This window comes from Boleophthalmus pectinirostris, unplaced genomic scaffold, assembly GCF_026225935.1.
Source record: "Boleophthalmus pectinirostris isolate CB_2022bp ecotype Guang Dong unplaced genomic scaffold, ASM2622593v1 HiC_scaffold_6, whole genome shotgun sequence".
NCBI lineage: Eukaryota > Metazoa > Chordata > Actinopteri > Gobiiformes > Gobiidae > Boleophthalmus > Boleophthalmus pectinirostris.
The window spans coordinates 35471599-35498725 of NW_026571447.1; the positions used below are offsets into that span (position 1 = coordinate 35471599).

At 40.4% G+C, this 27127-nt stretch overlaps 2 protein-coding genes across 2 annotated transcripts in view; one reads left to right on the forward strand and one right to left on the reverse strand.

Moving 5' to 3' along the window:
• ascc3 (activating signal cointegrator 1 complex subunit 3) overlaps positions 1–27127 on the reverse strand; it is a 323589-nt gene that overhangs the window by 161842 nt on the left and 134620 nt on the right. Inside the window, 1 exon segment of the mRNA XM_055163753.1 lies at positions 15784–15924. Within this exon segment, the coding sequence (XP_055019728.1) occupies positions 15784–15924 (141 nt within the window).
• LOC110159125 (microfibril-associated glycoprotein 4-like) lies at positions 17321–26700 on the forward strand. The gene is made up of 5 exons (XM_020923684.2): positions 17321–17413; positions 18854–19048; positions 19443–19539; positions 20774–20941; positions 25981–26700. The coding sequence occupies exons 1-5, from the start codon at positions 17408–17410 to the stop codon at positions 26229–26231; spliced, it is 717 nt and encodes a 238-aa protein (XP_020779343.2). The 5' UTR covers positions 17321–17407; the 3' UTR covers positions 26232–26700.

The following is a 27127-nucleotide window of genomic DNA, read 5'->3' on the forward strand; positions in this document are numbered from 1 at the left end:
TAAAAGCAGGACTAAACCATGACTAAAACCAGGACTAAACTAGGACTAATACCAAGACTAAACCAAGACTAAACCAGGACTAAAACCAGGACTAAACCAGGACTAAACCAGGACTAAAACAGGACTAAAACAGACTAAACCAGACTAAACCAGGACTAAAACCAGGACTAAACTAGGACTAAACCAGGACTAAACAGGACTAAACCAGGACTAAAAACTAAACCAGGACTAAAAACCAGGACTAAACAGGACAAAACTAGGACTACAAACAGGACTAAAACTAAAACCAGGACTAAACCAGGACTAAACCAGGACTAAACCAGGACTAAAACCAGGGTCTAAACCAGGACTAAACCAGGACTAAACCAGGACTAAAGCAGGACTAAACCAGGTCTAAACAATATGACACTTAACAGTAGGTGGACATAATTTAAGGCAGCATTGATCTCATATAGAAATCATTTCTCTATCAATAATATTTTTAATATGGTTAAGGGGATTTTTATTTCCTTTTAACAGACAAAACAACTTATGTTAAGATTCTAGTCTTTGCTTCTTTACACCGAACAAAAGTCTGTTCATGGAGACTTGGGCTCAACAGACAATTTGAAGAGAACAAACATGAATTTTCAGGATGTGGTTGGTTCATTCATGTAGTTTTAAAAAGCAGGACAATATCAAGTAATCCAAAGTCTTCAGATTACGTTCAGCAATTTAATAGATTATGTTACAAACTACATTTTGGTGTATGTGATGTGTAATCTGTAGGGGAATACAAGTTAAAAATAACCTTCCCAACACTGGAAACTACTGTAGATACTCATTTGGGCAAATATTGATGCTAACAAAAGTCCCATTCACAAAAAAAAAAGCACAAACACGAGTAAACGCCCATGGACCACAATGAAAACTGAGGGAAAATCATATTCTGTCGTCTAAAGAAAGAGTGTCTTTATTTATCATTGTGGTATCTGAATCAGTATTGAGTATCAAGTCTATTCCTTACACCCCGTTTACACTGAAACGAATCCGTGTGTCACCGTATCGGAAACAATCTGTGTCCAGATACGTAGCCGCAATCAAAACGTTCCCTGTCCACGCAGTAACGCAAAACCGCCTGAAACGCTGGTCACGTGATAGACTGGTTTCACGTCGTCACAATGTCTCGACATCACATGAGCGATAAAAACAAGGACGTCTGAAGTTGCAGCAGCTAATTTTGAGCCGAGGGAAATGGCAAGTGTAAAAACAGTCTTTTCGTGAACCGACGATGAGATTTTAAGACGAACAGAGTGAGGACTGACTCGTTTCTGTGTCCATAAGTCTTCCCTATCCACACAGCTTTGAGCATATTTGTTTACATTTTACAGAAATTAAACTTAAAACCACATGGCATATTCGCATAAACTGAGCGCTCAAAAAAACAGCTCGATATTGTGCGCTGATGTGGTTCAGCTTCCGTCGGACTAAAGGACACGACTCAGTGGAATATGAGTGTTCTTTCTGTGACAGAGGGATGTTCTGCTGATGGTGAGTCTGTTCTGTGCTTCTAGACGCGTTGGAGATGGTTCGTGTTAAACTGTTCAGAGATTATAAATCTGCAGGTCATACACATCTTAGCGTTTTGGCGATGAATTACTTCACGGTGCATAGACCTATATCAGCGTATCAGCGTTTTCAGGTGTCCACGCAGTGCCAGATTAGATCCGTATTCAGATAAATTCGTGGGGGCTGGCGGCATCAGATCGTTCCGTCTCTGGAGCCGTTTTCAGTCAGATTAGTGTGGACGAACACTGCATCCACAACGAAAACGACTCAAATACGCACTAGTGTGGACGGGGCCTTAGTATCAAAATCAACTTTGAATCATCCTGCAGACAGTCTCCTCTCCAGAACACAACTCTTGATGAAGCTTCTTTGATTTTTTCTTCTTTTTTGTGGGGGTTTTTAGACAAAATGCCACAAAATGCTCTAAAAATGCTTTTTGTGAAAATAATTCTTCAGAAGTTTGTGTCTCATCCCTCTCCTTCAGTGCTCAAATTGCTTATGTTAATCGGCAAAATTGCAGCAATGGCAAACTTTGCTTTTAGCTTGTTAAATGTAATCATTGCACTGAAGGATACACAAAGACTGCGGTGTACGACTGGTGAAAACCATGTTCAAGTTAGAGAAGAGCAACACCTACAAATAGTATTTCTTAAATACAGGTACAAAAGTATTGCTCCAAAAATGACTCAATTAGGGGTAAAAAATATTTGGGTAAAATACTATGAGTGTTTGTACAGATCTGATTTATGATTTAAAGTGACTGTGACTGGAAGGACACATTCAATAACGTAAACATTCTGCTATACACAAAAAATGTGAAAAACAAATAATCTCTGACAAAGTGGTACAAGAAACACAAATGCTCAAATCATTTTATATTGTCAACACAAAGGGTTTTCACATGGACGTACTGACAGTTTACTTAAGAAGAATGATTAACAACAATGCATTAGTCTTACACAGCGCTCAATCACTTTACAATTTTGTGCATTACTTATTCCATTCTCAGTGGAGAGGAGCTACGTCTCCAGCCAAAAACTGGAGCAGAGCAGCCAATCTGTGCTACTGCCCTCGCTGACCACCACCACCACCACCACCACCACACCACCACTCACACACCCCACATTCAGACTAGTCAAGGTGGGTGAAGTGCCCCACTGTGGCACCTACGGTCTCCTGTCCAATTACTAACCAGACCCAACCTCGCTTAGCTTCTGAAATCTGACGAGATCAGGCTTTGAAAAAGTAAAAGTACTGTGACACTGCAAAATATGTTACACGAGTAGGAGTAAAGTAAATACAGTATTTTTCAGACTATAGGCGAGTTTCAGCTGACGTCATTGTTATTAAAAGCCCGCGTTGCATGCTGGGAAATATTTTGGTCGGAGGCACGACACACGATAGCGTCAAACACAGTGCGTAACCTTGCGTATTTATCCCCGATAATGGTAAATTCCTGCTGCATTATCAGATGCACAAATAGAAGCACGGAAGAAGGAAAATGTCTTTTTCGTATTCCGAGTGAAAAGAACCACTAACGGTGAATTAAACGGCTTTCAAACATTCGCAGAGCAAACGTAGAAGATCCTAACAAACCGTGGACTCCAACAAGTTCAACAACACATCGAGACTCTTGGAGGTTTTCATCTTTTCTGCTGTGAATGGACCAGGAGTTTCCACCAAGTCATTGTGGATATCGCCCAAGTGAATATTTGTCCAGGTAGTTGGCGATTCTGACCAGAAATTTGGTTTGGTCCACCTTTTGTCGGGGTTGAAAAGGGTGATTTGGCGTCCGTCGATGCTTATGACCAATTTCTGGTCAAATGGTCTTGGGTCCTCTGCCGTTAGAGTGGATAAATAACCGGGATCAATATCCTTTACGTGCTTTCTAGCTCCGTCCGCCATGTTGAATTTGTGTTTCTTGCCGCTGACCAAAATAATTCCCAGCATGCAATGCGCACTTTTGTCAACAATGAAACTCGTCTATAAGTCGCTCCGGAGTAGAAGTCGCATCAGCCAAAAAATGTGTAATGAAGAAGAAAAAAACTTTTGGGGGGAAATGAATTTTATAAAATGAGAGACCAGGAACTCACATTTCATCTTAAAAGCCAAGTTCTAGTAAAAACAATAGAAGAGAGAACAACAGACTGTTATCGTCACATATGAAAAGTTCTTCAGATAAATATAAAATAAAACAACAGAACAGAACAAGTTTAACAAACTCTCCATCTCACTCCAAATCACTAAATCCATTCAATTCTTCATCCTCGGTGTCACTTCTGAGCAACTCCACAACCTCCAGAGGTAAACAGAGCGCCACTTCCTCTTCTGTGTCGCTGTCGTCAGACTCAGCATCAGTTCCAGTTAGAATTATTCGGGCCTTTCTGAATCCCGACAGGATGGTTTCGGTGTCACTGAAGTCCAGGTTTTGTCCATCCAGTGACTTCAGGAAAGTTTCAAGATGCACCCAAGTTTCACTCCAAACTTTCGCTCACTCGGCTGCTCGATTATCGTTTCTGGCTGCATATTTCACGACTTGCAGCTTGTAATCTGGAAAATATTGTTTTTGGAGGCATTTGTGTTCTCAGTTGTTTTTATCTTTAAACGTTACATTTGCAGAAGTAATGGAGCGATCGACTGACATGACACAGACAGGACAGAGGCTCTTCCTGCAGGAGACATGCGCAATAGAGCCAAGTGACAGTGGTACAGGAGGAACAGGAGCAGCAGATACTCACACACAAGACTAGAACCTCTCACCGCTTCAGTGTGAACATTTTAATAGAAGTCGGACCAGAGTATAAGTCGCAGGAAACACCCAAACCATGAAAAAAAAGTGCAACTTATAGTCCGAAAAATGCGATAACTGTAACTGAGTACTACCCACCACTAAAGAGAGCCGCAAAGATGAAATGATGACTCAAACATCCATTTCCAAACGCATTGTCACTTATTATAATTCTACCCTTTATTTGGTACAGTAATGACACGCTGGCAGCTGCTGTACATTGGTGATTTATTGTGCCGTTGTTTGATACAGAGACAGAGGAACATTTGAAACATTCTGTCAGCGTTGTGGCGCATTACGTCTCGCAGTTCGCTGATGTATTTTTTTTGCTTCGAGGTAATTCTGCGCCGGAGACATTTTCAGGCTCTTGTAGACACCGATGACATTTCCTCCGGCGATTACCTCCAACTCAGTTACAACATGATTAGTGAGATCTTTTACACTGGGTTTTCATACAGGTTTGGTATTTATCAAAAGAAGGCCAATAAGTCACTGGCTGCTTAGACGGAAAAGGGACATTTCTATTATAATTTATGTATGTTGCATTAAAGGGCCCATATTATATTATTTTTTTTGTATGTTATAATGTTATTTTCTTATCAAAAACAAACCTGGAGTGGCAATTTATTTCGTTCACGCGGATTTAACGCACAAACCCTGAATATTTACACCTGTTTTTATTCTCCATTTACATTTACTAGAATAACTTGGATGATTTCAACCTGGATTAACCAAAGATAACGTGAAAATTACTTCTTCGTGACATTACAAAGTGGAACAGAGCTTTTTGAGCTTTGGAGCTGTGGAAAGCCTATTAATAAAGTGTCACTCAAACATGTGCGAATGAAACAAAACACAGCTCCAGGTCGGTTTTTGAGGAGGTAACAACATTCTTACATGAATTAAAGCTCAAGAATCAGTTTTCCGTGATTATAGGATCTTTAAAGGTGCAGTATGTAACTTTTCTGATAGATAGACATGCCGTAATATTTTTTATTTCTTATTTCAAGCAACAGGAATACCAGGGATTAAACCAGGACTAAACTAAATCTAAACAAGGATTAAACCAGGACTAAAGAAAAATCTGTCCTCATGCAAATAGTGACATATTCAGCCGAAAACAGTAATTGAGCAGCAGATTGTGATTGACTGGTGGAAAGTGGGGATGGAGAACACAGTTTCACGGCAACCGGGAGGATGCACCATGAAACTTTCCTGGAAGTCACTGGATGGATGGACAAAGTGTGGACTTCAGTGACACCAAAACCATCCTGTCGGGATTCAGAAAGGCCGGAATAATTCTAACTGGAATTGATGCTGAGTCTGACGACAGCGACACAGAAGAGGAAACGGCGCTCTGTTTACCTCCGGAGGTCGAGGAGTTGCTCAGAAGTGACACCGAGGATGAAGAATTGAATGGATTTAGTGATATGGAGTGAGATGGAGAGTTTGTTAAACTTGTGTTCTGTTGTTTATGTTATATTTATCTGAAGAACTGTTCATATGTGACATTAACACTCTGTTGTTCTCTGTTCTGCTGTTATTACTAGAACTTGACTTTGATGAAATGCCCCCCAAAAAGCGCAACTTATGTTTTTTTTTCTTCTTCATTACTCATTTTTTGGCTCGTGCGACTTGTCGTCCAAAAAACACGGTCCTGTTTTTTGCAGTGTAAAAGAAGTTGAAGTCTTACACAACCTCGCGGCCTTAGCATTTTCCCACATCATTTCCGAGTGGAGTTACCTGAGCTGACTGGGCCCTGATGAGCTTCCTGTGCAGAGACGCTAAATCACAGCCACTCACACCTCGAGAGATAATGACTCCAGTCTCTGCCTCTTTCTACCTCCTTCTGCGTTCCTCTCTCTTTCCCTCTGCCTCTCTCTACCTCCACGCTCTCTGTGTTATACCACCTTCTCTCTTCTCTCCGCCTCTTTCTCTTTCCCTCTCTCTGTGTAACTCTCTCTGCCTTATTTGTTCACTGTCCACTGTCTGTCGCACTCTCCTCTCTTCCTCTTCCTTCATTCTTCTCTCCCATCATCATGTGTCTCTATCTCTCCTCTCCCCATTACTCCCTCCTCCTCCTCCCTCTCTCCATTCTTTCTCCCTCCTCCCCCTCTCTCCTCTCTCTTCTCCATCTCTCTCTGCACGCTGTGACTAATTACTCAAGCTGCAAACGCTCGGAAACTGTGAGAACTTTTGCAGTAAGTGCTGATTCACCGCAGCCTGACATTCAAATAATACTTTATAATGAGGGTTTTTAAGTTGCCTTTAGTGCTTTTAAGGGCCTCAACTCTGTCCATTACGACGGCTTTGTTCTTTAGCACACAGAATTAAGGGATAAGACTGGACCGCAATATTTTACCGCGAAGAGCCAAAACGAAATATATGCACTTTAAAGGGAGGCCCATTGTGCATGCTGATAACAAAGAGGGTTGTTAAAGTATCGAAAATCAGAGACTAATTGATACTAAAGCTCGTATCGAAACTTGTACACGTCCGTTGGCAACGCCTACTCCTCTCGATACTTGAAAATATACGGAAGACTGGACCGCGTGGTGTCTGAGCCCGGGTTGGAAAGATCTTGAGCTGTATCAGAACAAATATACAGACAAAAGATGCAAAAAACCCAAGGCACTCACTTTTTAAAATAAAATGCCTTTATTCATTTACGGCATGTCTTAATGGACAACTTACAAAGTCCCGACGCGTTTCAGCCTATGCCTTTCCTCTGTCACGTAAAAACAGAGGGAGGACCCAAAAACGCAGGACTGCTTCAAAGTATCTAATGACCAATCCAAAAAAAAAAATCCAAAACTTGAACTAAACTGCCATGACACGAGACACGGAGAAACTCTGACAGAGACAATGGACCAACAAAGAGCAGAGGAGAACACGGGGTATAAACGCACACAGACACAGGTGAAACACATTAGGGCGGGGCAAACAATCAAGACAGGAAGTAAAACTCCAAACTAAAAGCTGACAGGACAAATGTCAAAATAAAACACTAAAGGCGCACTACACTCCAGGAAAAAGAGATCAAAATAAGCAAAAACAAGGACCACAAAACATGAACCATGACATCCTCAGGGGACAAACAGAATTGAGAGCAAACTGTGCGAATTAAATATAAGAAACCTACCAATAGGACTGCTCCACCTGGAAAAGGAGGAGTGGAGTTTCACCTGTGGACAACACCTAATAACACCACAAGATGAAGTCTTAGACCTGTGGGACATTGTAGGGCAGGAGTGTCCAAACTTTTTTTCATCCAGGGCCACATATCTAAACACAGATGAAGCAGAGGGCCGATCGAAGGCCGTAGACTAATGCACAATACAGTGAATAATTGAAATATGTGCAGGTTTAACATGTTAGAATCAGTCATCAGTCCTTTATTCCCAAAACATGCTACAGGTCTCCAGAACAGTTGATAGTCAAGGTCAGTTAAATACAATCAATTCAATCATTGTGTCCTTAGGCAAGACACTTCACCCACATTGCCTAGTATGAAAGTGGTGTGTGTGAGTGATGGTGGTGGTCGGAGGGACCGATGGCGCAGATTGGCATGGCAGCCGCGCTTCTGTCAGTGTGCCCCAGGGCAGCTGTGGCTACAATAGTGGCTTACCATCACCAGGGTATAAAGTGAATGAATAATGCTGAATAATGCTCTGTAAAGCGTCTTTGGGGACAGAAAATGTCTGCGAAAACCCTATATAAATATAGACTTACTTAATTAGACTTATTCATGCTAAGATCCTTAAAACCACAAACTAAATGTTAAATATGAACTTTATCAAAGTAGATTTTCAAAAAAACTTGCAGAATAAAGCTCGTTTTTAACTGGTACAATGTAATTTGGGCCAACCTGGAAGTCTGAGGGCCAAGAAAAAAAATTGTCTGAGGGCCGCATTTGGCCCACGGGCCATAGTTTGGACATGCCAGTTGTAGGGTATATAAAAAAAACCATTATGTACAAAAATATCTTTTTGTACATAATCTTCATTGAGCCCAGGATATTTTGTTGCCTGTAATTTTTAAATCCAGTAGGTTTCACACTGTTTTGAGTTTTACAATCCAGTTTCCTTTTTGTAAAGAGTCTGGTTTGTGATCAATTTTCAGTTGTGATCAATTCTTGTACCCGCAGATTAAATGGGTTGCTGTCATTAATAAAGGCATTTTATTTTAACCAGTGAGTGCCTTGGGTTTTTTGCATCTTTTTAGTGACTTCCCTTACCAAGGAGCAGCACTGAGTTTGCGTCAGCGTCGGGCTTGGGGAAGGGTTCTGACTGGACAGGGACACGAACGTATTTACGTCAACGAGAAAAAAACAGAAACACTTCAGCTGCTACCGGCTTTTCTGTCATCTCGGTTTGTCGTTACGCCACGGACACAAACACGATCTAAACTTTTTCCGCGATCGTTCCGATGATAATTGAACAGCAGCTGGAGAATTCTGTCATCACACTTTACGTCTGTCGGCTGAGGAGGAGAAGGGAAGAGTGTCGGAGAAGAGAGGAAGAAGACAAACTGAGTCAACAGCTGCTCTACCTCAGCCCACTCCCACATCCCGTTCACGAATCCAAAGAGACGTGGATGAAAGTCCAAAGCCAGGAGCCGGATCGCGTCAGAAGGGCGACCCAACGAGCACGCGCCGAACGACCGGAATTATATTTAAGAAGAATAAACGTTTACACGATCGAGGAATAAATGAATTCGGCTTTAAAATCAGAATAAACCACCCACTTACTTCGGAATTAAGTTTCATTCCGAATTCCGTGTTTACATTATCTTTTTAAAGCGGAACAAATTTTTATTCAGACTTAAATGATTTTTATTTGGAATAGGGATGGGCATGTTTAGTCGATTAATCAATAATTGATCATTAACAATTTCATCGATTACATTCGTTTTAATCGAGAAACCGATTGTAGGTTGTTGTGCGTAGCGTAGGGTGACCAAACGTCAGTGTCCGTGGACAAACAGGTGTGTACATGTGTCTCTGCACTCAGAAGGAGCGAGACACAAACAGTGGGTCAGTCTGTAACGTGCCGAAGCGCAAATGTGTATTTAACGATGACTTGTACAAGAAATTCCACGCTTTCCGTTCCAGATGGGACAAGTGTGAGTCCATGTGCACAGTGAACAAAGCAGCACATATGTTTCTGTGTCCAGTGGGAAAAAGTTTTACCAGGTGAGAGTCGCGCAATGTCGATGACGAGTCCCCACCTCCCTCCCCCCGTACGGTGTCCTGGTTTTGACAAACGCAAATCTGGTCACACTACCCTGTATTCACCTGAGTCATGCCACATCAGCGACACAAGAGCTGTTTTTTTCCTTCGCTTAGTTTATTCAAATTAGCGATGCAGTTTTAAGTTTCATTTCTGTGAGAGTTGCGCAACGCTGCATTAAACACATTATAATGTCAAACGGGCTGATGTGGCTCTAGAGTCGTTACAGTTTATATGTCATAAAGTTGAACTTATTTATGCAGATTAGAAACGCAGATAATAATAATGATGATATTTTAATCTAAAAACGTTAATGATTAGTCGATAATCGATCGTTAATTCTCCCGACGATTGATTAAGAAAATGTAATCAAATGTCCATCCCTAATTTGGAATTAAAGCTCTCGTGTAAACGTTACAAATGTCTTCCACCAGAAAAGTGACACTGAACCTTTTTGAAAACCGCACTAGAAAAACATCACTATTACGTAATTTTGTTCGCGATAAGACACATTATAAAACGTGCTGATGAGTAAACAAAAAAGTGAAACGTAGTGATGGTAAATATTCAGATTATGGTCCTTTTTTTTGCAGCGGTTTAGTGAACATTGACTGATCATTGTGCAATCTCTCCACACAACCTGAAAAGAACCTTCACTCTGAGCTGGAATTGGCCTCATTTCTGGAACTAAGCCCCACCTTTTTACCGTCACTATCCTTCTACTCTTTCTCCTTTCCTCAATCTCTTCTCTCTTCTATCTCTCCATCCTCCTTTCTATCTGTATCTCTCTCCCTCTCACCTACATTTCTATAATCCCTCTCTTTCTGTCTCTCTCCCTCACGCTCTCTTTGCCATCTAACTCTCTCTCTTCACGTTATCTTTCTGTCTTTTATCTCTTTCTCTCTCCTCTGTTAATCCCTCTCTTTCTGTCCCTCTCCCTCTACTCCCATCACTATTTATCTTTCTCTCCTCACGTTGGCGTTGTCTCTTTATTCCTCCCTTTCTCTCAATCCTTCTCTTTCTCAATTCTGCCTCTTTCATAGCCCCGTCTTCTCTCTCTTTCTCGTGTCTTTCTCTTCTCCAGCCTCTCTCTTTTTCTCTCCATTTCTGCCTCTGTATCGTCTGTCTTCTTTACCTCCCTGTCACGTCTCCTCGCTCTTAATCCCTCTCTTTCTTTCTTTCTTTCTCTCTCCCTCTTCTTCTTTCACGCTTTCTCTTTATCACCAACTCTCGCTCTCTCTTTACTTTAACTTTCTCTTTCTTCACTCTCCATCTCTCTCTCTATATACTTCCCTCACTCCCTTTCTCTCAGCTATTCCCTCTCCTAATTTTGTTTCTCTCTTTCTCTTTCTGTTTTCCCATCTCTCTCTTTCCATCTCTCTCCCCATCTTCTCTCCACTCTTTCTTTATATACCTCAAGTCTCCCTCTCTCTCCCCTCTCGTTGCCTTTTTCTCTCCCTCACTCTCTCCCCAGCTTCTCTTCACTCTTTCTCTGCACATCCAAATCCAGTTTATTTATAAAGTGCAGTACAGTCGTCTCTCTCGCAGCGTATGAGCGAGTACTGTGTTCCTCCCCCTGCGTCCTGATTGGCTGTAGACCACTGTCAATCAATCTCCTCCGTGCCTTGTACAGTACAGAATGTGTTCAGCTTGACAAATTTACATAAATGTTCGATTACTAGCGTTGGGATTCTGAAGTGCTGCGCGATCGGGCAATTGCCGCGCTTACTGTGAGGTGCGGAGCTCTCCGTCGGTCCTTTCTCCTGCCAAGCCTGTCCCGATCGTGAGTCCTGGTTCAGTTCTGGTTTAGTCCTGTTTTAGTCCTAGTTCAGTCTTGGTTTAATCCTCCTTGTTCAGTCCTGGAATCAGTCCTAGGTTAGTCCTGGGTCAGTTCTGCTTTAGTGTGAGTGATAACTTTGTCCAAACAAAAGAGTGTCACTGGTTCAAACTGACTGAAACACACTAGACATGTGAAACCATCAGATTGGACCACAGGAGAAAGCGGGGATGGAGAACATAGCTTCACGGCAACCAGAGGAGTGCACAATGTAACTTTCCTGGAAGTCACTGGATGAATTAACAAAGCCTGAACTTCAGTGACACTGAAACCATCCTGTCGGGATTCAGAAAGGCCGGAATAATTCTAACTGGAACTGATGCTGAGTCTGACGACAGCGACACAGAAGAGGAAGCGGTGCTCTGTTTACATCATGGATCTATGGTTTATCTCCGGAGGTCGCGCAGAAGTGACACCGAGGACAAAGAATTCAATAGATTTAGTGATTTGGACTGAGATTGTGAGTTTGGTAAACTTATGTTCTGTTGTTTATGCTATAATTATCTGAATAACTGTTAATATGTTACGTTAATATATTAACGCCTGTTCAGTCTGTTGTTCTCTGTTCTGTTGTTTTTACTAGAACTTGACTTTCAAGATGAAATGTCGGTTCCTGGTCTCTGATTTTATAAAATACATTTTCCCCAAAAAGGCGACTTATATATGTTTTTACCTCCGCCAAGGAGGTTATGTTTTTGCCGGCGTTTGTTGGTTTGTTTGTTTGTTTGTTTGTCTGTTAGCAACATAACTCAAAAAGTTATGGACCGATTTTGATGAAATTTTCAGGATTTGTTGGAAATGTGAAAAGGAAGAACTGATTTCATTTTGGGGGTGATCCGGAAGAAATCCTGGATTCTGGATCACTTTGAAATTTTAGTTAACATTGTGGTAAATGGGGCCAAAAATTTTGTTTCTCAATATCTTGGTTAATTATTGACCAAACCCCATGAAATTTGACTCAGGGATGGACAATGGGATCCTCTTTCATATTCCAAAGGCTGATCCGGATCTGATCCAGAAGACTGATTTTATCGCAATTTATATAAAAAATGGGGGTAGTCCTTGGCGGAGGTCTGCGCTCTCTGAGTGCTTTTCTAGTTTGTTGATGTTTTTTGTTGTTTTGCTGATGCGACTTATACTCCGGAGCGACTTATAGTCCAGAAAATACGGTATCTATTCTCCTCTCTTTCCCTCTTTCTCTCAACCTCGCTCCGTCTTTCAGAAAATACAATATTCTGACAGCATTTAATGTAAACATCAATTGTATTTGTCTGTATCATATATAAGTACGTGCATTATTTGTCCAATGTTCTAGCAACTTTTTATGTACAACTCTTCAGATGTTCATCCCTGTCCTACGAGGCACTGCAGAGACTTTTATCTTCCCTTGTGCAGAACATCCACAAATTAAAGAGCACTCAAGTTCAGGGGGCTGACCCTCTGGAATAATTTAGCCCAGACTCTCAAATCTATTTCCTCACTGGACTATTTTAAAAGACAATTAAAACAAACATTGATTTCTACTGATATTTAATATTTGAACTGCTGAAAGTCAACGTATCTGTTCATGACTGATGTGCTAAAATCATGTTTACAGAGGAGGTGATCTTATAATGCCGGGCGTACACTGTGCGATATTTTCGGTCGTGTCACTCAGCTAGAGAACTACAACGTGAAAAGTAAAGGAACGGAGAAGTTGTAAATATAAGTAAAAGTAATTTATTGTTTTATCATTATTCGTTTCACGTTGTAGTTCTTCTTCTTTACTTGCCGCTTGATCGGTCCGTCGGAAAATAGAGTCCCGAGGTCACTTCCGTTGTGGCTTTTTGATGTGTTGTGGCTTTTTGACGTGTTGTGGCTTTTTGACGTGTTGTGGCTTTTTGACGTGTTGTGGCTTTTGACGTGTTGTGGCTTTTTGACGTGTTGTGGCTTTTTGACGTGTTGTGGCTTTTTGACGTGTTGTGGCTTTTTGACGTGTTGTGGCTTTTTGACGTGTTGTGGCTTTTGACGTGTTGTGGCTTTTTGACGTGTTGTGGCTTTTTGACGTGTTGTGGCTTTTTGACGTGTTGTGGCTTTTTGACGTGTTGCGGCTTTTGCGTTTGTGTTGTGGCGTTTGTATTTGTTGCGGCGTCTGCATTAAAATAGAGTCCCGCGGTCACTTCCCTTGTGGCTTTTTTTGGTTTGTTGTGGCTTTTTGTTGTGTTGTCGCATTTGTATTTGTTGCGGCGTTTGCGTTTGTCGTGACCCCTCTCGGCTTCCGTACGAACCGACTCGACGCAAAAAGACGACAAAAGCTTTCGGAGGCGATAAAAGCAGACGGCCCGACCTCGAAAACGTTCTTGAAGACGCGGACACCTGCGGCTTAGATTGAGACGCGGCCTATAGATGTACAGTTTAGTTCAAATTTAGTTGATGCGACGTATATTCAGATGCGCTCGATAGTCCGGAAATTACGATATCTATCTATCTATTTATCTCCTCGCTCTCTTTCATGGCCCCTCTCTCTCCTGACATCATTTTTCTCCCTCTTTTTTCTTTCACTACCTCTCTGTCCTCTTTCTCTCTCTCCTACTCTGTTCCCTCTCTCCTTAAGTCCCGTGCAGCTTATAAACTTTCCCTTTAAACTGCGCCATATCTCAAATCCACCCCCGTTTGGATTAAATAGATATGCATTTCATTCTCTCCGTCTCTCCTTTCAGGAACCACCTCTGCTTCATACATGTGTTACTCAAACACGGCTTAAAGTACCATTTTCTCACCTCATTGTCGTCAAAGAAGATCTACGGCTTAGAAAAGAAATATCGTCCAACTATTTTTCCTATGAGAAATTGGTCCTTCGGGGCGTCTTACCGGAGCTGGTTCATTTAAAAGGGTTTGTCCAGAGTTATTCCTCGCTTACCTTATGCATTCAGACCGTCCTAATTATTCACCAAGACGAGTTTATAAGCACTTTTCACAACTCCCAGAGACCAGAGCGCGACGGTAAAACTAACAACACTCAAATATGCTTCCTGATTAGATCCGGACAGCTCACGGCAAACTTATTTTGACCTCAAGAGTTGGTTATATCTGGACTGGGATAAGACAAATTTTGCTCAAACATATAGGTACAGCTAAATTTCACCTTCTTTTATTACACAGGTGTCAAACATACGGCTCGGGGGCTGGATCTGGCCCTCCAAGACCTTTAATCTGGCCCTCGGCTGATTTTCTACTAAAATATTTTCATTATATTTTCTATTAAAATATTGTTAATGTTCTGCGGTGTTTATCACAGCTGTAAATAGTAACTAAATACTTCTTAATTACTCATGAACGAACCATTTGCATGTTTACAAATGCATATTTAAGTTCACATTTGAGCATTTATTAATGATTAGTAAGCCATGAGAGAATGATTTACTAATAATGCAATGCAATGATCATTCAGGCAGCTGTTATCTGTTAGTTAAGTCTTTCTGAGAGCTTTTCTAAAGTGAAGACTAATTATGTTTTATCAAGCATTTGTTAAGGTTGGTCAAATTCCAAAGAAACAATAATGCATTACTAGTAAATCATTCTCTCATGGTTTACTAATCATTAATAAATGCTCAAATTTGTACTTAAATATACATTTACAAATGCACACACAAATGGTTAGTTCATGAGTAATTAAGTAAGAAATACTTATGAGTAAGTATTTACAGCACAGGTGAATTAAGTGCAAGTTAAGTGCTAATTCAGGTACTAATTAAGTAGTTACTAAGCGTGAATCATTATTAATTAATTCTTTGTTCATGCTTTATTAAGGCTAAATAAGATGTAGTTATTATAAAGTGTTACAGTTTTATCATTAACTTATGAAAGCGACTACACTGGTCATAACTGACTGCTTAAAGGTGCATTGTGTAACTTTTCTGGTGGAGGGCCCGTCAAATGCTTGTCGCCACGGGGATGTTATTGCTTTGTCTGGAGTGTTTCACAGTGCGGAATTAAACCTTTCTATCTTCAGGGAGACAGAAGCAGACCAAGTCACAGCTCAGATCTGTGGAGTGGTCACAATACCCGTTTTTCTTGGTATTTTTGAGCCATAAATCCACTTATTATTGAATAAATGTAAAGTAGAGCTGACAGACAGAGCAATGATTTATCCATAGAGACAAACATGTGAAGGACCCCCAACCTGAAAAGCTGCACAGTGCACATTTAAAGAATAATCAAATAAAAATGATTTGTGCCGCCATAATCTTAACAAAGTCTACGGGAAACACTGTGTAAAAGTACAGAGAGCTTTAGCCCCTTTTTGGTCACTGAACTGATCGGCAGGACGTGTCTTTAGTCGACCGAGAGTGTGTTCAGTCGACGGCAGCCCTGCATTAGTATAATCGGTGAGTGCGTACCTGAGTTCGTAGGATCTCCCCTTTGCTGAGCTGCATGTCTCCGGTCAGCTCCTTCACAGCGATGCCCAGAGGCTCCAGGCGTTTACTGAAGTAGTTGGTCATCTCGGCGGCCAGGGCCTTCATCGGAGCGACGTACACGATCTGCGCACAAGCACAAAGATGCATGGATTGATAGTTTGCAGTGACATCATCATGCTGGGGGTGTTCTGAATGTGTGTGTGTGGTGAGATGTTCTACACTAGGGCCCGGTCGAGCAGAAGTAAACAGCAAGGCCAAAAATTCAAGTTAATGCATCTAATATAAAAATGTATTGAACAGATACATATGTACTCTAGTTTATGAAACTGTTGACCTTTTTTCTGTACCATTTTTGGTTCTAAAGTTCCACACGTTTTAAACAGACCATGTATGAAACATGGAACAAAAATTATTTCCCAGATTTGAAAGACCTGCAAATCATGTAAATAAATGGATGTATTTCATCATATCTTGTGTTATTCCATCTTTGAACTGTTGATGAAGGTACATGATTTTTCAAAAACATTTTATTTAAAATGATAAAAATTTGCCTGGAAGGACTGACATATTTTATAGAAATAGTTTCCTTTCATTTTGAAGTAATATTAAAGTATTTGGAAGAAAAAAGTGACAAATTATGCAAAATCATGCACCTTCAACTTGTTTGCACAATTTTGTGATATGGAGTCAGATCGTGAGTTTGGTAAACTTATGTTCTATTGTTTATGCCATAATTATCTGAAGAACTGTTAATATGTTACGTTAACATATTAACACCTATTCAGCCTGTTGTTCTCTGTTCTGTTGTTTTTAGTAGAACTTAACTTTCAAGATGAAATGTCGGTTCCTGGTCTCTGATTTTATAAAATACATTTTCCCCAAAAAGGCGACTTATATATGTTTTTTGTTGTTTTGCTGATGCAACTTATACTCCGGAGCGACATATATAGTACGGAAAATACGGTACTTGGTCCAACCCCAAAGTAAATTTCTAAACTTTACCAAAATTATTAAACCATAGAAACCAAAGTAAGCAAAATCTTTCAAAATGTTTTAGTGAAATTTGGAAAGCAACCTGTCATATGCACTTTAAATCGTCGACAAATTCAACCTTCAACCACAGATTCTAGAGGAATTCTTCATGTCGATTATATTTTTAAAAAATATCGAACATATCGGAAACGTTGAACCTAATCATTTTTGTTTCTGACTAGGTTCTTTAGCTTGTTTATTCATATTCATCAAAGTATAATATTTTTCCTATCCTCCATACGTAACATAAAACACAGGCATCAATATAATAATCTCATCTGAAACGCAGCAATATACAGATAATCAATAATGCAAGAAGAATTAAATATTAGTGGGACGATTTTAGTTTATTTTTACTGTAATAATGGACAGTTGTTGAATCCGGTTTGGAGATATTTGTGAAAAGCCCAAGTGTCGTAACACACTCAAAAACAGAGTGGAACTAGGTCATAAAAACAATCCTTATCAAAGTGCTGTTAAATATTAAACGTAAAAACTTCAGGCTGTTGTAATGTAGTGCATTGGTCTATATAAAGCATGAGAGTCTGAATTATTTCAACTGACAAAACACACAATGATGGTAAGTGTTTTAAGTGTTTTCGATTGTTATTTTGACATTGATATTTCACTTCTATGTACGTCCAAAACTCACCGTGTACAGTTTTGCGTCACGCTTTTGTATATTTATGCAAAACTGTCGTGTGGGAGCATTGGACAGAAGGAGAGTTTGAACAGGGCCTGGGAGAGATCGCTAAATTGCTCAAACATGCATGGATGACATCTAAAAACCTCTTCAGACACGTTTTTACATTTGTCAGTCAGTTTGTTTAGGCGCTAAAAAGTGGCATACTGCTTTAATGTATTTATTTGTGATGTAGATTTAGATTAGTACAAATATTTACCGTATTTTTTGGATTATTAGGTGCACTTTAGATCCTTTAATTTTCCCTAAAATCGACAGCGCGCCTTATCCAAAAATCCTAATCCAAAAAATACGGTAAATATTTGTACTAATCCCAATTTACATCACAAATAAATGCTCCCACATGACAGTTTTGCATAAATATACAAAAGCGTGATACAAAACTGCACACGGTGAGTTTTGGACAGAAGGAGAGTTTGAACAGGGCCTGGGAGAGATCGCTAAATTGCTCAAACATGCATGGATGACATCTAAAACTTCTTCAGACACGTTTTTACATTTGTCAGTCAGTTTGTTTAGGCGCTAAAAAGTGGCATACTGCTTTAATGTATTTATTCGTGATGTAGATTGGGATTAGTACAAATATTTACTGTATTTTTTGGACTATAAGGCGCACTTAAGATCCTTTAATTTTCCCAAAAATCGACAGTGCGCCTTATGTATTAATTCTGGTTGTGCTTACAGACCTCGAACTGATTTTATGTGATACACGGTGCTCAAAAATCTGTCAAAATGTTTTAGTGCGACTTTGGTAAATTACGAAGAGGCACCGCGTGATGGATTGTCGTGTCCTTTAGCCCGACAGAAGCTGAACGCATCAGAGCACAAGGAGCGAGTGAGATTTTTCAGCGCTTATAGTTTATGCAAATGGGCCATGTGGTTTTAAGTTTTATTTTTGTAAACTATAAACAAAGGTGCACAAAGCTGCATTAAACACATTATTACTCAATGTATATTTGAGTCCTCGTCGTAGGAAATTAAAAAAACAAATTTAAATGATCCACCCGATTCACCAAGACAGAGAGGCAACACCGAGCGAATTATGCCAGGATCTACCGATGGCTCATGGATGCCCGGGCTAAGGATCAGTCTCAAGTGTCGTCCGTTTGTTTCGCTTAATGCTCCTTTTAATCCGGTGCGCCTTATGTATGAAAATAGACGAGAGCATTCAACATTATTGATATTACGCCTTATAATCTGGTGCGTTTTATAGTCAGAAATATACGATACTCACTACAGTCTAATAAAAACAAGACAGAAGATTTTTTTGTGACATGCATTACGCGCAGAGATTAATCTGGAGTGTTTTCTCTGTAGCTCAGAGTCGTGTTAGTGCTGCTGCTGCCTGTAGTGGCTCTTCAGTCTCCGCTGCCCTTTGACTGCGACGACGTCTACAAATCTGGATCAGGCCAAAACGGCGTCTACACCATTTACCCGGCCGGACCGACCTCTGCTCTGCAAGTTTACTGCGACATGGGAGAAGATGCCACAGACTCTGCTGCCAAATGGACAGTAAGTCTGGGGCTCAAGGACCACTAATATAAGGGAGAGTAGGGATTATTTTGGATTTTGAACATTCATTTCAAAACAAAACTAGATCGACTGAGTAAAAGTGATTTGAATACAGGGGATGTAAGGAAAAAATAACTTTACAAATGACAAGATTTTGTTTAAATGTGAACTACACTGCAAATTTAACTGACTCATGTGGACATTATTCTTATCAGTACTTTGGAAAGTACTTTTAATCACACTGGGGGTGTAAGTTTTAAAATCTAAGGCTTAAGAAAAAACCCAAAATGGATTTAAGTAACAGTTTCAGCTGCAAAGTATCAATAGCTGATTTAAGTGTGTTACAGAAAAAGTGTTTGGAGTGATGTTTGTCTAATAGCCTCTGTTATAACAGGTCATTCAGAGGAGAATGGACGGCACATTGAATTTCTTCAGGAAATGGGACCAGTACAAGACAGGGTTTGGATCTGCTGGTGGCGAGTACTGGCTCGGTAAGCAAGGACACCAAATGTGTTTTTATGCTACAGTGATACGTAGGGAACGTGAAATTATCCTTGTAAAACTCCCTAAATACTGTCAAGATATATATTATTGTATTGTATTTTTATTGAAATTTGCTCACTACATATTTTAAACAAGTAGGATTTATTATTATCATAATTTGTACCTTTATAGGCGAGTTTCAGTTGACGTCATTGTTATTAAAAGCCCGCGTTGCATGCTGGGAAATATTTTGGTCGGAGGCAAGAAACATGGTAGCGGTCAAACACAGTGCGTAACCTCACGTATTTATCCCCGATAATGGTAAATTCCTGCTGCATTATCGGATGCACAAATAGAAGCACGGAAGAAGGAAAATGTCTTTTTCGTATTCTGAGTGAAAAGAACCGCTAACGGTGAATTAAACGGCTTTCAAACATTCGCAGAGCAAACGTAGAAGATCCTAACAAACCGTGGACTCCAACAAGTTCAACAACACATCGAGACTCTTGGAGGTTTTCATCTTTTCTGCTGTGAATGGCCCAGGAGTTTCCACCAAGTCATTGTGGATATCGCCCAAGTGAATATTTGTCCAGGTAGTTGGCGATTCTGACCAGAAATTTGGTTTGGTCCAGGTTTTGTCGGGGTTGAAAAGGGTGATTCTCTCCGTCGATGCTTATGACCAATTTCTGGTCAAATGGTCTTGGGTCCTCTGCCGTTAGAGTGGATAAATAACCAGGATCAATACCCTTTACGTGCTTTTTCGCTCCGTCCATCATGTTGAATTAGTGTTTCTTGCCGCCGAACAAAATAATTCCCAGCATGCAACGCACGCTTTTGTCAACAATGAAACTCGCCTATTTGGCCAGTGAATTTTAAAGAACATACCAGAGACACAATAGTTTAAACACTGAACGCATGTAGCTCTGGGGATTTGGACTCACAGACCAGTCGACTTGTAGAGATAACAAGGCTAAAGTGTCTTGCTGACCGACACAAAAACAGAAGTAGGAGCTGGGATTAAACATCTGACGTGTGGGTGAAGAATTTACCACTGCGTCACTGCAATCAGTCACACTTAATTACAGCAATTTCTTCATTTTGGCAATACTTGCTGCAAAGAATCATGGTAAATGTGGTCCTTTCTGCTTTTAATATGCTGCTACTAAAAATAAACAAGCATGTTCCTCAAAGAAGATTACCCTTGAATAAAACTGTCCCTTATTTTCCAACCCTCTTTCCCAGGTTTGGAGGCGATGCATTTAATGACAAAGGGAAAAGCCTATGAACTGAGAGTGGACATGGAGGACTTCGACGGGACCGCGGTTTATGCATGTTACTCCTCTTTCGCTGTTGGACCAGAGTCGGACGGATACAGGCTCAGTGTGGGGACATTTGTCAAAGGAGCGGCAGGTAGAACACCGGGGGGGGTGGGGTTTCCTGTCAGGAGAATTACTATTAACACTTTGCAGCTGAAGCCATCAACATCGTCTGCAGCTAACTGAGGCACTCCTCTGTCTGAAGCTCGGTTACACAAGTTAGACTTATTTTAAGACAATCTGACCATAAAATACAGATTTAGATGAAACTACAACACGTGAGCTGCTTTTGTACCGTTAACTCTTTCCCCCATGAAGACGACATTTGACGACCCCCCTTGTTTCCTTAATGACGTGATTTGAAACCTCTGCTGTATCACTAAGGACGTGATTTGACGACCATTAGAAGCAGTTCTTGTTTTCCACATGTAAACAGAGGTTGTGATAGGTGGGGGCCACTACAACCCACACTAGGCTGACCAATAGGATTCAAGGATATGTTTTTGCCGATTTTTTCCGAAGTTTATCGAAGTAGTGGCGATTGTAGCTTCTGGAAAAAACACAACACGAAACACGAGCAAACGGAAAGATTGCGGTGCACAGTTTTACAAATAATGAGGAGTGGACATATTTTATGGATAAGTTTCGAGAAAGTGACTTTTATAGATTTCAAAGTGATGATGAAGTTGATTATAAAGTGGAAAACGGTGATAGCGACGGAATTTCAGACAGTGACAGTTTTTGAATGGGCCCGCGCATCGTACAGGTGTCTGTGTTTTTCTGTATGTGAACTGAACGGTCGGAAGGCGACCGGAGCGAGTCAGGAAGCAGTTGTCCTGTTATTTAGTGCATCAAGGCAAATAAAGCCACGATTCTTGAGCAACAAACTGGCGCGTTTATTGAGCCCAAGCACTCACGGTGAGGCTCCGAACAGGGAGTTAAACCCTGAGCAACGAGCGGCGTTTTGTTACGGACAATTAAGAATGCAAACATGCACTTTGAGCGAATTTTGGAATGAATGAGCTATAGAGTTTCCATTTTTATCGAGGCTCCTTAGTTTGTTTGCTATATGATTGTTCTAAAATCTAAAATCAATCGCGGATGGCGGGCGAGTGCGGTTTTGAAAATTGGTCAAAACCTTGGGTGCAAATGGATAGTGGGCGGATGATGAGTTTTGTGTCGCGGTTGCAGATGAAAAAATAGCCCATTCGCGCATCTCTAGTCTGTATGGAGTCCTGCGATATCCCAACAAACTATCAGGGACTTTATACTGGATTATCGACCAAAACTGTCCTGAAATCTGGATGTTTCTCAGGTGAGTCCTTTCAAATATTTCCGTCTTTTTTTTCAAGATGAGATGTATGACAGAATTGCCACAGAAACAAATGCTTACGTGGAGCTCTGCACAAGAGAAAGTAACCAAGATGACAAATACTGGACACGCTTTGACGAGGAAGAGTTTTATTATGAAATTCATGAAATTATGATATGAAATCTGTTGAAATACTTAGACAAATATATTTTTACTTTTTTTTTTTTAAATGAATATAGTACTCAGAACATGCATATATCAGATGCTGAATGTAGCTTGCTTGTTTTTGATTTTGCCCCTGACCAGGTAAACTCTCATTTTCAGTGAGCTGTTATAAACCTGTAAATGAGTAGAATCACATTTAAACATCCAGAAATGAAGAGTTCAGTGTCTAAGGTTTCCAGAGATACCAAATATGTCTGTGTTTCAATGAAGTTCATGAGGGTGAAAATCATTTACAATCGTGGAAGTCCGTTTTTTTTTTTTTTTTTTTTAATGCAATTGCGCTCTATGGGCAGCTCTAGTCATATATGTACAGGTTGTTCCTAGTCGGCATCCAAGGGGGAAGAGTTAAACAAGTCTCTCCTAAATAGCTGACTAGCATTAACAACAGGGCTGGGTATCATTAAGAAGTCGCCGATACGATACATACCTCGATACACAGGCCACGATACGATACAACTCTTGATACAGTGCACTTTATTTCAAATCAATTCGATTCGGTTCAAGAAAAAAGTAAAGGCTGCGATACTAAAAGACACTTCTTGTCCAAAGTTCATATGAAACACAAACATTTTAATCATCAAAACAGTGAAAATGTCAAATGTGTCGCATAAACGAGTTTCCTTCCACTAAACCAGGGGCGCACAATACGTCGATCCTGATCTACCAGACGATCGCCAAGGTCGTGTGGGTAGATCGCTGCGTCTCGTCTCGGACTCGATCGCGTTTGGACTCGGTCTTGTCTCTCACTCGAGGTCTGACACTCAACAAGTGTGATCATATTTCATTACGGCCGCTGCTGTTGGTAATAAACTTGTAGCGGGTGCAGGAGCGTGTGGGGCGTCTCAGTGCAGCCTGTGCGCTCATTTGAAACCCGCGGAGACTCTACGGCGCATCACAAACACACACGCTCCCTATGCACGGCTCGTCTGCGACAGCGTGTGCCCTCGTGTACCAGCGTGCATCACAGGGCAGGTTCAACTTCCTAAACATCCTACCTGTCCATCTGCCTCACGTCAGCACGCCGCCCCTCGCCTTTTCACGCTCTCGCTCCTTCCTGCGTACAGCGAACACAAGCCCCTCCCACAGTGCGGCTGATTAGAAGAGCGAGACCAAACGTGAAGCAAAAACCAGTCTAAATTTGTGTTCCAGTGTTGGCACAAAGCAGGTCTACAGCATAGAGCGGATCTACAGAACAGACCTACTGCCACATTTGGCTGAAGTTTGTCTAACAAAAGTGCACAAATGCATCTGTGTTTGTCACGATGTGTGTTTGGTTTGGTAAATGTGCAGAGGCTGGTAAATATCACTGCAAAACCAGAAAAGAATGAAACTCCAGTTTGACACGTTAAAGAACAGGTTTAAAAATCTTCCTTCACTTTTTTCACAGTTTTGTGTAAAGTGCCAGAGGAAGTTCTTTTAAAGAAGAGGTTCTCAAACTGTGGGTCAGGGTCCAAAAAAGGGGCACAGAGTGTTTCAGTGCAGTTTGCTTGGCTTTGTAGATCATTTTGACTTGGTCATTTTGTAAGTAGCTCGTCTGCTGAAAAAGTATGAGCACCTCTGCACTAAACGAACAACAAAACTGTAGCGCTGTAACACAATACTTTAGTAAAATAACCCAAAAACTACTTTTGGCGATATATATTGCATATTGTATATTGTATATTGATACAGCAGCCCACGATATCGATACTTAAACACATTAAACCATACGATATATTGACATTAGATAAGTAGCATTAGCCAACAGTTTTTCGACTAGTTACTCTTACAATTTTGTTGAGAATCAAAAACTCAAATGTGTGAGTTTTTTATACAATCTTAAAACTTAACAGGCTGAGTTTGATAATATGTGTGTTGTGTCACCATGGCAACTGCTGAACATTCCTCCGTAGACATACATGCTGCCCCTACGGTGTGCTGTCACTGCGTTTCGTTCAATATGTGAGACGGAACAATAATTTTGGGCGTCAGTCTTCGTCGTGTGTGTATATATCATGTTTTCTTTGTACCAGTGAGGAACTTTTGTTATTTATTTTTTCTGTAATACAGTGAGATTTGAGCTGTAGAGGGTTGAATACTTATTTCAGACTCATAATAGAAACTAAAAAACTAAGTACTAAGTGTTTCAGTCGGCTATTTATTTTTCTGCAGCTCGTGCTATTTAACGATATTGCACATTCAGAATATTTGGTGGGATAATCCTGCTTTAGCGTTATTGTGTCACTGGCATACATTAGTTCCAGTATTATAATACACTAATACACTATGCAAGAAAACTATCCACCCACAGGAAGAACATGCAAACTCAGCACAGCAACGCCTCAGCTCCCCATTTCAAAACAAAAAAGGGTGTGTTACACTTCTACGGGGTTTTAATTGCCAACACATAACATATGTAGTTTCCATATGCAGCTCTTTTAATACGTTTTGTTTTTGACAGTCTGAGTGCCCTTTGCTGCCCGAACTAAGTCAGGCATGTTTTTGATGAGGGAACAATATTATAACCAGTGTTGGGAAGGTGACTTTTAAAATGTATTCTCCTACAGATTACAGATTACATACAACAAAATGTAGTTTGTAAAGTAATCCATTATATTACTTAAAGTGAGCAACGTAATCTGAATACTTTGGATTACTTGATATTGTCATGCCTTTTTAAAACTACATGAATATAACAACCACATCCTGAAAATTCATGTTTGTTCTCTTCAAATTGTCTGTTGAGCCCAAGTCATAACTAGCAGTTCTCACTTACATATCCTTAACAAACTGGTTTGAATATTTGCTTCATATACTTTTCTACCATATGGTACAAGATTAGGTTGAAAAACCTCTTACTTTTTGAGTCATGAGATTTTTTATTAAGAAAGGTCATGGTAACGGAGGGAAAAGTAACGGAGGGAAAATTGTGCAAACAAGTAGAAGGTGCATGATTTTACATAATTTGTCAACTTTTTTCTTCTGAATACTTTAATATTACTTCAAAATGAAAGGAAACTATTTCTATAAAATATGTCAGTCCTTCCAAGCTACTTTTTTATAATTTTAAATAATTTTTTTTGAAAAATCATGTACCTTCATCAACCGTTCAAAGATGGAATAACACAAGATATGATGAAATACATCCATTTATTTACATGATTTGCAGGTCTTGTTTCATACATGGTCTGTTTAAAACATATGTAACTTTAGAACCAAAAATGGTACAGAAAAAAGGTCAACAGTTTCATAAACTAGAGTACATATGTATCTGTTCAATACATTTTTATATCAGATGCATTAAATTGAATTTTTGGCCTTGTTGTTACTTCTGCTTGACCAGGCCCATAAATAAATGAGATGTAGCACAAAATGTGAAAACAGGAAAATATCACCATGTAATCCATTTATTTCAGCAAAGTAACTATAATCCAATTACCACTCTTTGAAACAGTAACTCATAATTTGTACTTTGATTACGTAATGCTGGCACATGTGATCCGTTACTCCCCAACACTGGTTATAACATGAATTATTATTATACCCCCTTATACTTTAACCCCTCAGCCGCAGCGCCACATATTTATATCAACTCTTTCTTTTGTCTTTTGTTGTAGGAGACTCACTAACGATCCACAACAACCAAAAATTCACCACTTTCGACAAAGACCAGGACACGCATGGCTCCAACTGCGCAGTGCTCTGCTATGGGGGGTTCTGGTTTGAAGCATGTTTTGCAGCCAATCCAAATGGAGTGTACACGTGGGGACCCTCACCGCGCTACGCCGGCGTTCACTGGAGTACTTTTAAAGGACTTGAATACTCCCTCAAAACTCTGGTTATGAAGATACGGCCAGTAACGGCATAAAGTTTAACAAAGAGTATTTCAGTGTTGCTTGTTCATGTACTGCTGAGATTCAGACATCACAGCTCACACTCTGGTCCTTCAAAACGTGTACAGTATATAATGTGAAGAATCTCTAATTAATTAAAGTATTGAATTTTTTCTGTTGCATGTGTAGCACTTTGTGCTACATTTCAAATGTATGAAAAGTGCTATACAAATAAAGTTTGATTGATTGATTGACTGATAAAATCCGGACTATTGAGCACACCTGAATATAAGCCGCATCAACTAAATTTTAACAAAATTTTAAACTTAGGCCGCACCTGAATCTAAGCTGCAGGTGTCCACGTCTTCAAGAACGTTTTCAAGTTCGGGTCGTGTGCTTTTATTGCCCCTGAAATCTTTTGTCGTCTTTTTGGGTTGAGTCAGGTCGTCGCGCTGCCGTCGACAACGTCTCACCGTCGACTCACTGACACCGAGTTCACGTGCAGCAGCTCTGTTTCCTTCTTCCACATCCACATCAGTCGCCGTTAACATAAAAGCTGCGTCATCTGCATTTCTTCGTGTGTTTTCCATGAGGAGGGTGTGTGCATGAAGCGCAAAAAAACAGTTCAAAACACAATCAAACTAGAATCTTCTTCGACGCATCACCCCCGTCTCTCCTCTGCGCATGTCTCTTGGAGAAAGAGTCTCTGTTCTGTCTGTATCATGTCAGTGTCTTGGAGGATTTCAGCAGATTTCAGACTCTCTCGGGGGCGGGGATAGATGTATCAATCAGGTCTGAGTGGATGTCCGGCTACTGAAGTTTGAGACGTTTCTTCTCGTCATTTACACACACGGGTAAGACGTATCCCCCTCACTAATGTTCATTTAGAGTCATAACTTATTTTATCACACGACGATAAACTATTTGAGTG

Bases quoted from the DNA above. Each gene is read 5' to 3' on its own strand.
- LOC110159125 (XM_020923684.2), top strand. The intron at 19,049-19,442 runs GTAAGTCTGGGG...CTGTTATAACAG, and splicing joins ACTCTGCTGCCAAATGGACA to GTCATTCAGAGGAGAATGGA. The intron at 19,540-20,773 runs GTAAGCAAGGAC...CCTCTTTCCCAG, and splicing joins TGGTGGCGAGTACTGGCTCG to GTTTGGAGGCGATGCATTTA.